Source organism: Nyctibius grandis, chromosome 5 (genome assembly GCF_013368605.1).
Source record: "Nyctibius grandis isolate bNycGra1 chromosome 5, bNycGra1.pri, whole genome shotgun sequence".
Lineage (NCBI taxonomy): Eukaryota > Metazoa > Chordata > Aves > Nyctibiiformes > Nyctibiidae > Nyctibius > Nyctibius grandis.
Genome location: NC_090662.1, coordinates 6,859,581 through 6,871,793, shown reverse-complemented (window position 1 = coordinate 6,871,793; position 12,213 = coordinate 6,859,581). Strand labels below are relative to the sequence as shown.

General features: G+C 39.3%; 1 protein-coding gene across 4 annotated transcripts in view; it reads right to left on the bottom strand.

Moving 5' to 3' along the window:
* The window catches only part of CELF2 (CUGBP Elav-like family member 2), a 390,551-nt gene that overhangs the window by 315,494 nt on the left and 62,844 nt on the right, over nt 1-12,213 (bottom strand). For all 4 annotated transcript variants that reach the window (XM_068400894.1, XM_068400889.1, XM_068400888.1 and 1 more), the window contains exon 2: nt 1,039-1,074. Coding sequence is in view for 3 of the 4 variants with exons in the window: in XM_068400889.1 (XP_068256990.1) it covers nt 1,039-1,074 (36 nt within the window). In the remaining variant the exon portion in view is untranslated. The remainder of the gene's footprint in view (nt 1-1,038; nt 1,075-12,213) is intronic.

The following is a 12,213-nucleotide window of genomic DNA, read 5'->3' as shown; positions in this document are numbered from 1 at the left end:
TAAATTACACAAGTTTGTACCTACAAAACAAGGTGATACATATAAAGGGGGAAAAAACATCACATACAGTGAAAATCTACATTTTTACAGCTTAACCACACAGTCAAGCCAACTGATATACACCACATGCACCATAAAGAAAGGTGGACATTTTTTTCTCTGCCTTAGAAGCAGCAATAACTTGTATGTATTACCATGCTTAAAGAAAACGGATTTTCTGTTGAAATATCCTTTTAACATTTTATATGGTATGAACTACAACATCTGTATTAATCAGAGGATAACAAAACCCCTCCAGACCATGACCTTATTAAAAACCCCTGCACCAAAAAGTGCAAAACTGGTGGCAGAAGATGCAAGAAGGATGAGAGCACAGGTTTTTTTGTTCACCAGGCATCTCTGCTAAGTGATAGGTTACCACATCAGATTTTTTTGTTTCCCTTCTCTCCACCCTTTTTTTTCTATCTGCATGGTTACAGCATTTTATTGCATCCTCTGACAAATATGTAGGCAAGTCTCTCTTCAAAACACTCTATTGCAGCCTGGGAGACTTGTCTAGTTCTATTATTTTATGAAAAGCTTTCTCAGCATAGAAGGATTTGGTCTAAGCTGCTTTCCTGCTTTCCAAGTGAAAATGCCTTAAGATCACATTGTTTTTTTCCTCCTTCCTCCAAGTTTCCCTCCCCTCATCCCTCAGGTGAAATTTAAAGCAAAAGCCAAACCACCTGCAACGGGTATAATTGCACAGCTGGAAGAAAGCCACATCTGGGATTTTTCTCATCAGGTGCACAACTGTGCTAAGCCTCAAAGCAACTTCAACGTGTCGCTTTAAGCCGTGTAATTTCGGTTGCGCCAGTATTTCACAGTCATTTGTCTGTCTATGGCTCGCAGTGTGTGTTCTCCTCTTTGCACCTCCAGTTCTCAATATCCGAGCAGTTTTCCTTAGGGAAAGGATCATGTTCTGGCTCAAAAGGTCGTGCTTCTTTCAGCACCTTCCAGACACTGACACACAGATGCAGTACAGAGCAACTTGCTTACCTTGGTAATGTTCCAGATAACTCTGTGGCAGTCTCTCTGAAAGATACAAAGTGAGGAAAAATTAGCTTGTGTTTAAAGAAGCCATAAATTTTTAAGGACGCCTTTATACTGCTTGCATTTTTCAGGAGTGCAGACACACATACACAGCTTTATACGCAAATGCGTCATTTGCGGATGCAACGTCCACGTGATCATATACACGAGAATGTGAGAAACAGATGATGGAGTGTGATCTAAGGATTTCATCAGAATAAAGTTCTCAATGGTTCAATTACTCATTTTTTAGGCATAAAATTATCACTATTTCAAATGCCAGCACTGTGTAATCCTACATAGCCAAAACGTAGCACTGGGCCAATTTTCCAGTGGAAAAAGTTCCCTTTTTTCAGTGCTGCAGCAAAAGCAATATGTTAGACAGATTTATAACCTTGTCATGCATTGAAAAAAATACCACGTTAATGTGAAATCTTCTTATATTGGGTTTTAGGCAATAGTTATTTTCCAAATATGTGATTTTTCATCCAATTTACTTGTTTGAATCTGTTTTGTGGGTTTGCTATTTGTTTGAGGGAAACTGAGTGTGAGATACTGAACGTGGGCTAATGTAAGTGGTATGTCACATAAAAGCACAATTAAATACATTGTCATTACCTATGCACACAATCCCTAAAATACATCCCAGATCTACAACCACTGTATGTCCTTGCTCCCCTCCCCAGCACATTTGCTTAGCCCTTATCCAAACATCAGGACAACAGCTGGATAGCTCCACTTCTCCTTTCTCTCCTGTGTATAAAACCTTAAAAAAAAAACAGCAAGGAGGCATAAAGGGGTTCGTTTTCCTACACTTGACCAGAGGTCCATCTCATTTCACACTTTGCTTGTCCAGTTATGAAATCTCTGTCCTATGTTTAAGTTTGCTGCATGAAAGATAGCTGGTTAGTTCATACCCTATTTGCTTCAGCTGAGATCCACACTGCAAAATTTCACATCTGTAGCTTTGAACTTGTGGTATGGAACAATTCTCAACATGATACTCTCTTCTCTTAGTTCACAGCTGAACAACAGAAAATCCTTCCATCCATCTTTACATACACGGGGCAAAAAAACCCAAACATTTTGGTTTGGGGTGGTGATGGTAAAGATAAGTCTCAAGATCTTCCTTGCCTTAACAATGCCCAAAACAATGGATCTAGTGATCTCTCAGTGTGGAACCAATGTGTACATTTTTGTTGCGAGGGTATAAACCTTATAAAGCAGATTGAACCCCCAAGCCTAATTTCTTTAGGAATACAAAGAAAAAAAAAGAAAAAAGAAAGATATTTTTGAAGGCTCTTGTAGAGCTTTATCATGTTCTGAAGCCACTTTTTAATGGGGCAACTACAGGGTTATTACAGTAAAAGCACAATAATTCAGAGCCCTTCTTTAGTTCTAGATCCCCCGTGCTTTTTGGCACTATATGAACTACGAGCAACTACAAGGGTCTTGTTTTTTAAATTATTAATTTTTTTTTATTGGGCACCCCACAGTGACACCCAGGCATTTTCCTTAATGGTTACACTGGCAATTGTAGACTCCATTACAGTGTCAGAGAAGATAAAATGGCCCCTCTAATCATGCACGGCTTTGCATTTTCGTTGAGTCTCTATCTTCAAGCTGTGCAGTTTGCCGGTCACAGAAGGTTGCTTTAAACCTCCCAGTGTTTTGCTTCAAAAGGCACAGAGCAGATTCATGTTCAGTGGTTGCAAAGAGGAATAAGCAAAAAATAGAAAGATGGCTCATAGCCTTTTCTTGCATACACCATTCAGCAACAGACCAACATATAAGTTCCCACCCCGGCAGAGGCAGACAGGTATGCATTTAACAAGTGCCTGCACTGAACAAAGTCCATTACATAAATGACAAAGGTGAGAGTCAGGAGCAAGATGGAGAGAATGGAAAGAAATAAGAACATTTCATTTTCATTAAACTCTCCTGCACATTGGTATCATACCACCTTGTTTTCCAAGCCCTACTCATAACTTATACAGTTCAAAGAATTAATATAGTATTTTCTGTAACCTAGCAATGAACTGGATCACTAAATAGTTCCAACAGTCAGGAAATTTTTCCCTTCCACCACTAATCACAGGCACCATCTCATTTCATTGAAGTGCCTTTTTGGGGAAAGAACCTGGACAAAAAAGTCAGGCTGGGCATTTCTTTGTTTCTTCTTCTAAAGGGACACCCTAGCCTTTAGCTTCCTATTATCACTCTAATAACAGAATGGTGCAAACCTTATTGCTTTAGGGTATGGGAGCACATCTTATAAAATAGCAGTTGGTCATCCAGCTTAAAGAGACAACCGGGCAAATTGCAGGTGGGTATTGCAGGAAGCCTGAAGAAGCAGAAGCAGCTACGTTTAAAAGAGGATGTTAAACTGGAAACACACTGTCAGCTTCTGAGCAGAGCAGTGAGTGATTGGTGCATCTAAATTTCTAAAGATTTTCATTTTTGATAAAATAACCCTCTCTACAAGACACGCTGGCCTTATGAAAACAATTATTAAATAATCGATACAGTGGTAAAAAATCTGAATGTGATCAGAATCTTAAACAAAGATGCTGCAGGCCTTTAGCATATACATTTTTAATGTAATTAATTGTGCTGCCAGTTTCACATTTGGTCAGATCAAATTCCGATTTTAAACGAAAATATGTAAGGTAATGATTTTTGAAATGTAGATCAAACTCAAATAAAACTCTAAAACTCACAAGTAAAAGAGAAGTCTGATTACTTCCCAACTATCCAAAGATATCACTGTTTCTCATCAACTCAGTAAATATTTAACCATAAAACAAAGTAAAACCCTTTTAGATTATTAAACTAAAAATATTATTTTCCTAGAAAACAAATACAATTATCCCCGTAATGTCACTGGAAATAAGTGGTACACGGACTGCTGAAGATGGTTAATGTCCACTGTAAGTGTCCTATAAATATCAGGAATTGAAACACTGCTCTATAAATATATTTCATGGGAGTTTAAAAAAGAAAATCTTATGGAGCAAATTACTCATCAAGAAAACCCTTAAAGTTTATTTAAAGATAATGGATACTCATTCTGCGGTATTTCAAGAAACTGAAGCTAGACTTAGACAACCAATTTTCAGATCCCTAGTACTCCCAAATGACACATACAATAAACGTAACTCCTAATTTACTGTATCTACAGAAAAAAATAATCTTGGATAAAAACAAGAGAAGGATAATACTCAAAGGGAAAATGAATATAAGACCATGTATGTTCACGTCCTGCCTATGATATGAAAGGATGACCTTGAAAAAGAGTGAGGGTGGAAACCTAAATGCTTCATCAGGGCTGCCCTGAATTCCACTGAAATCAGTGCCACTGCAAATGAGATAAGCTAATGCACAACAATACTAAGGGCAGAAGAGGACAAGACTAAAGACCCTGGAAAAGCTGTTAGGTGGAGAGTGACATTATGAAGTGCAGATGCAGCATTTCCAGGAAGGTCATTTACAATTTCCTAGCATTTTGGGCTCAGCTGTGCAGGATGCATCTGGGACAGCATGGTCCATACATACAGAAGATGAAGGTACTGTTGTAGCCAGGAGGGTGCTGGGTGGGAGGTCTGCACCCCAAAATGCTGACCCATCATGTGTGGTGTTCCAAAAAATACAATTGCAGGTTTACAAATTGTTCACTAGACCCGTGAGGAGCTTTGACCTACTGAAGAGGCTCTGCACCCTCCAGAGAGGACTATGTAGCTATTCTCAAAAACCAGAAAGCCAGTGTGGGTAAACCAAGCACCACACACATTTTGTCATTTCTTTCTACAGGCTGAGAAATCCTTCCTGTAGGGTCAGAGTAGGATGTGTACCAAAGCAGAAAAGTATAAACATTTTAGTCAAAACCTTATAGTGAAGTGGAAGTGGGAAGATCTGCATAAAGATCAGCAAACAGACTTTACTGCCTGTTAGTTTTGTTTAAAGAAAGTTGTTCAGGAAAACTCTTCAGAATATTTGAAAGTGTTGTTTGTATTAAATGTTTTGTTCACTGAGAAATCATATGGTGCTCTTCTCTCAGAGGCTGACTGGCAGCTGTTGTTATCCACCTACATGCAGGGTTTGGCACAACACAGATCTGACGTTTAGATGTGCAACATTTTTGTCCCGTTTAATATTCTGGGCTGTGCTTCTGTAGACATGTAAACTGAGGCACAAGAGACACGGCAGGGTTTTAAAGGGCAACTGAGGTAATCTTGTATATATTCTAGATGCATGACAGGAAACTTAGGAATTACTGAGTTCAAACCATGTGAGTCAAGACTATGCTTAGAAACAATTTTTAATTCTGCAGGATCATGACTCTCAGTGATTTGGAAAGCCTTAGGTCTCCATCAAGAACAATTTTTTTATGTGAAAAGAAAAGCATATGTATTCAAGCTAAGCAATCTGTCGGGGTGCTGGGGAAGATGCAAAAAGAAAGGGCAGCAACACATTCCTGCAATCGTGTCACCATTCTTCCTTTTTTCCATCTCACACTTTGGGGAGAGGATAAAGTCCGCCTACGGCGCACGAGGCACATGAGGATAAGGACAGAAGGATAAGGGCGAAGCTGAAGAAGGGATCTGTATGGTGTGCTGTTAAGAAAGCAGCGCAAATTCAAGCAGAAACCCCCCAAGAAGCAGAATATAAGTCTCCAGCTTGTGAAGGGAAGTGTCCAAAGCCTGAGGTCATGGCTGTAGGTATGAGAAACAGTAGTTCAGCCAGGACGGTTAGAAGGTCTTCTCCAGGACAAAAGAGCATAACGCATTTGATTCCCTGGGATGTGTAGCAGCAGTTGGTACTATCACTTACGCCCATTTTCCATGAAGCACAAAAAAAACCCCAAAGATTAAGCTAATATTTCTGGTTTGGATGAAACTTTCATCCCTTTACTAAATGGAGTCCTACAGCTGGCACAAGCATTAATCATACCAGAAGGGACATATTCGTGAACAGAAATAAGTACAAGTTAAAGAGAAATGAGGTATCTGAGAGGATCCCTTGAGAAGTTATGTATTTTTCCAGGAATATCCACCGTGCACATAACTGGGTATGCCAAGCGTGCTGATAAGGTGTGTGTAACAAATTGCAACGATGTTGATAACTAGGAAGTTCTACCTTGAAATATTGCCAAATATTGCATAACTATGAAGTTGTTCTTTCTTTTGCCCCACAGGCAAATCTGTCTTGCCAGAACAAACAATGCACCTGATGCTTTCAACCCCTCTTTCCTGGCTCTGCCCACAGGCAGACGGGGAGCAGACACCGTACCACCAACTCTCTCCACTAAACTCAGCAACACAAGAAAATCAGGGTAGAGAGGGGTCCAAAACATACCATTGAGCAACACCTCTCAGCTACAGCATTGATGGCTTCTGTGACCACCAGCTCAAAGGGATACATCCCATTAATTTCAATGGCTTTTAACCAGACCATCAATAAACATCTTCTTAAATTGTAGGGCTCCATGCTTGCACACACACTCACTGCTACTGCATAGACATGCATCAGTGATGTGGCAAGAGAAAAGACAGCTACTAATTGTCAGTATAAAGCAGAACTAAAGAGAAGTTTACAAAGGGAAATGAAGGATTTTCCACTTAAAGCAGGGGAGAACAGCTGAAGAGGAACGTTAAATTAGCTTTAAAAGAAAGGTTGTGTCAGGAGGAATATAATTACTTAGTTGGAATTTCACCAAGACTTGGGAGTCAATGCATCTACTCTTGCAGAAAAGTGCCATGGGATTTTCAGTGATCCCAAATGGTCAGGAAATTGATTTCAAATTTCAGCTGAAAAATGGCACCTCCAAAGAGACACTGTTGTCTCTGCTCTTCCTAAAACCACATGAGGGGGGTTTTATCAGAGTTGACTTGGAAGAGATAATAGTGTATATTGAAATACCATTGTGAGACACAAGATATTTCACCATCTTAAACTGGATAGTTTCTCCGCTTTGTTAAGAGTGCAGCAAAATAAGCAAGCTACATTTGGATAAAAGAGGGGGTTTAAATTTTTAATTCAGTTTTGCTATGACTAATTTGATGGATTCCACAGAAGGTTTTTCTTTCTCTATACCACATGCTTTTAGCATATTTTTTTTCAGAACTGTGGCCTATCACCAGTAAAGATCAAAATGGTAGAAAACAATACAATCTTTTTAAAAAATTAAGATATTAAAAAATAAATCAGGATTTCAAACTGATTATTTTGTAAGTATTTTATCTTTCACACAGTAAGCAGCAAATAAATACATTGCAGTTTTAAAACTTCACACAGAGCTTAGCTACCTAACCAGGATCATAAATTTGCAGAAGAAATACTGCATAAACAGTCTCTGAATGTGCTATTTAAGTACACGCTAAATACTCTTTTTTTAGGAAGTGATGTAACAAGTTCATATGTAAAAATCTATTTCTATACAAGCTGACATTCTACAAGATTAGCTGACTGAGATAAAGGACATGAGCAAACATGCTTGTTGATTTCTCCCATGATTATTTTTAAAAGCTGCATTTTTCACTATTCTAAATTTGCCACTTCTGAATTTTTCATTCTTCCTTAGGTAAGGAGGAAGGAAATCTCTGTGTATTCAGTGATAAGCACCTGCCACTAAACCAGTGTAAGTCCAGTGTACATTCAATATACAATTAATACCCCAAATAAAACATGCCCTCTTCATTGTGACTACTTTATATATCTCATTAAAAATTGTTTCGTTTACCCCCCGCCCTGACATCTTTGAAGACAGTAATATCATAACTTACAAGTTAAAGCATAATGTAGGTCAAATCCTCACTCCTTGCAATTTACCTACAAATCCCAGTTAAGATCTTGGCCTCTTGTTTGAGCACCCACCAAGGACATCAGATGAAAGCTCCTCTCTCTTACATCTTCTGCTCTGGTATTGAAGAGCAAGATAAAAATGAATAGGTGGAAGAAACACAGCAGTGTGTCCATTTTATAGATTGGTAATGGGGGCACAGGTAGGATGCAATTTAGCCAAGGTCATCAGGGAGAAATGCCAGGGCATAGAGAAGAAATGAAGAAAGATCCCACTTTGGTGCTTTGCTCCAAGGTCAGACCCTGCCATCGTGGATGTGCAGATACAGCTGTCGCAGCACAGGGACTGCCGTTGCTGTGTGTTTTCTCAGTTAAGTGCTGCATTTTGAAAGTTAATGACTCAGAAATGAAGGCAGAAAGCACCATGGGCACAGAATTTGGCTTTCTGCGGCACAGCAAGACAGCAGGAAGAAGATGTAGGAGAATCCACCGCGGTACCAATTTCTACATCGTCACTCTGTTAGTACAGGGAAAGAAAGAAGTGATGCCCAGGCTCCTGCCTCAAGGAGCTGTATGAGCTCAGTGGGAGAAAAATACCCTCTGTCCCTCTCTGAAATGAGAAGAAAGATCATCTTAAACAGAGCAGATGTTCCTCCCCATATGCTCATTAAACCTACTGTAACCTCCCTGGGTAGGAAATTCTGCACACTTGGTATTTGACTGACCTGTAGCTCATGCTACCATTTCCATTGGTTGCAGCGTTGTACTTTACCAAAACCTCTTCTCCACTGTACAAAGGAAAGGAGGGTAATCACGCCTGAAGTCTCAGCAGTAATTTCAGGTCAAACTCCATTGTACAAATATAGAACTGGAGGAGTACTCTGGGCCATGTCTTAATTCTACAGAAGACTCATAGAATGGTTTGGGTTGGAAGGGACCTTAAAGATCACCTAGTTCCAACCCCCCTGCCATGGGCATGGACACCTTCCACTAGACCAGGTTGCTCAAAGCCCCATCCAACCTGGCCTTGAACACTGCCAGGGCGGGACCATCCACAACTTCTCTGGGCAACCTATGCCAGTGTCTCACAGCCCTCACAATAAAGAATTTCTTCCTAATATGTAATCTAAATCTACCCTCTTTCAGTTTAAAACTGTTACTCCTCGTCCTATCACTACATGCCCTTGCAAAAAGTCCCTCTCCAGCTTTCTTGTAGGCCCCTTCAGGTACCAGAAGGCTGCTCTAAGGTCTCCCCAGAGCCTTCTCTTCTCTAGGCTAAACAACCCCAAAAGTCATATAATCACAAGGATGCATAAGATATATGAAGAAAGACATGGAAATTATTCAAGTACTATAGACAATGATGGTTTAGATTCTTTCCTTAGTTTCTAGGATGTTGTACAGGGCTGCAGTAAACATCTTCTGATATTTAAGACTTTGTCATATTTGTGTAGGGTACAGGGAGCAATTATATGTACCATCTATACAAGCGTCTTTTATGATGCAGCAGCTGTTGGTTGGGTCAAATGTTGATGTCTTCAGTGATGAATGCCAAAAAGAAAAACCCACCCTAACAACTGTTTTCCATTGAATGCCCACACCTCACTCTTTCCCCCACCCCCCCACCCTCCAATTTCACATTCTAACAGTTCAGAACTTTGGTATTCCATTGGATGTTTTCACTAATATACATAGACTTGAAGTCACTCAAAAAAATTGGAGGCTTCATTTAAACTTATTTCAGAGAAGTAACTCTTGATTCTCCACCAAGAAATACCACGCTTGGAAATGGCATCTCATCCTCGTCTCAAAATACTTTACTGAATCAGAACAACTTGGATACTTCAGCTGTTATGTATTCAAATACTTACTCATTTTCTTACCCAGTGCAGACCGGGCAGAGACACGCATTTGGGAATCTCTGAAGTTTTGTGAAGCTTTTTCTCACTTCTGGAACAAAGTGAGATGCTAAAATGTAGGCACTTCAGAAGAACTAACATTACTTAGGAAGGGGATGGCCTTGCTTGCTCAATTCAATATGCAAACAACTTGTTTTCTACAGGAACTGCCAGCCAGCAGTCTGTGTCCCATTAGCTGCAGTTCAAAACAGTTCTTATACTATTTCCATAAATACTGCAGTATCTTCTGGACTATCTCAGCGCAAACTGCAACAGATGTTGGATACTATTATTTCTTCATTCGTGTTCATTTTTTGTTCATCTGTTATTTTTTTGCCTTTTTTTTTTCTCTTGACACCTGCCCATCCAGAAATCAGAAGTGTTTAAAAAAAACTATGGTCAAGCTCTGTTCTTACTGGTCCCTCTACTGCTGCCCAAAATTAACAGGACAAGAAAAGAAAGGAGATAAAGATCTAATTCACTGTCTTATTTCTGACCTTAAAAGGGTGGGTTAAATTTATTTTTGTCAGCCCTAAGCAGAGAGACTAAATCTGCTGAGCTGGCCACCTCAGGAAGCTGAAGTACACAAGTACCACCATTCTCTAACGAGTTCATTAATGTTACTGAACAATATATTGATGGTGTTGTGAAATTATTATATAAAGTTTTCAAGGTGTAAGTTACCAGTGATATAAATCTACAAGCAAGTCCTTTTCTCCTCAACCACATACAAACCAGGAGATGTTAGATAGTTCTTTAATGGCAAAAACTATTAGGCTGCAATATATAGCAGGTACATTTATTAATCATCAGACCATTTATGTTCTGTAATTCCAACACAGTTAAATAACATGGACTACTAAGTACCTGAATCAGCTATTAGCAAGCATTCTTACTCATTAAAACTCACTTTATTTAGACTTCAGCAATGGTAAATGTAACCAGCCCTGGAGGAGTGTCACAGTGCTTGGAAATGGCACATTAAGCTTCATTTACCCAGCTACACTCATAGGCAGAGGGGGAAGGGAAAAATACAGTGACGGTCCATAATGAAGCTCAGAAGCTTTTTGAAGCTGCATTAAGAAAATGACAAATCTTACAAAGAGAGCCATAAAGCTTCCTCAAGTACAACAGTTCTGCAAGGAGCTATTTATCATAGTTTGTTGAAAAGACTCCTACGTTTAATACTATTGGACTGTGAGAGTTGATTATTAAATGCAATTACAGAAGTAGCACAGAAATAATAGTTTATTGCCAAGCATAAGCAACACTGTATTAACAAAGAGGAGTGGGGAACATGTTCACCATTTAGAATCGTATCATTAGCTTTTCTGGGAACACATACACAAATGTATACACATTTAAATCCACATTAGCTTCTACTAACCAGAATTATCCATCAAGAATTTCTGATTGGGGTCAGTGCATCCATCTATACTTGGAGTGAGAAAACAGTATCCAAAGTGGATTGCTATTTGGGTTTGAGCTTTTATTCCTTTTCTACTTAACACAGATTTATTAAAAAACACCTACTCTCTGCTGTCCAGAAATATTGCTCACATTTGCTTATTAGCAGCCCTGTAATAGATACATTTTTGCTCTTGTGCTGCCATTTGAAGGCAATGCTTTATTCAGAACATGCTGGTTATCAGGAGATTCTCCATGCAGTAAATCTTTTGAAACAAGTTTTGATTTCTCATTGCTACCTGCAAGAATGAGTTGTAACTTCTACTATACCTACATCTTTGCATGCTTGCTTGTGTAACTAGCCATCTATTTTACCTCTTCTTTTTACTGCGAGTGATTTCTCCCAATTTCTTGATGCTGCTTCTTACTCTCAGAAATCTGCCTCTCACTTCTTGTGCATCACTGTTCTTGGTGAAACCCCTTTTTAAACAGACAGTTCTTTCATAAAGCCTCCTCTACTGTTTTGGGGTAGTCATGCACACTTTTCCCAAACTACAAAGCCGAAAAAACTTAGAAGTACAGCTCCTGATAACCGCAGCTACAGTTTGTGCCAGCAAGCAGGGCAAAAACCCAACCTATCCCAGCGGTTTAAAAGATCCTTTCTGGTCCACAGTGTTTAGGCTGAATCAACTCTGCTGCTGGTCTAAGACTGAAACATTTTGCAAAACTACGTTTTAGAAGGAAGGCATTCAGTGACAGATGGATTTTATTTATTTTGGGGTAAAAGGAACAGCTTAAAACAGGTTGGAAACATAGGAGAGGATCCTGGCACATCAAGACAAAGACTAAACGCATCTGAAGTACTCAAGAGATGCAGAAATTACCATCATAAGAACATGCACACATTCATCGATAATACGGTGTGCACTGACCCTCACTCTTTCAACAATGATCTGGTTTGCAGTAGGAAATATAACCTGTAGTTTTGAAGCTCAACAGCCTCCTTTAAGCATCTGCATTGCCTCTTTAGTTCACTATG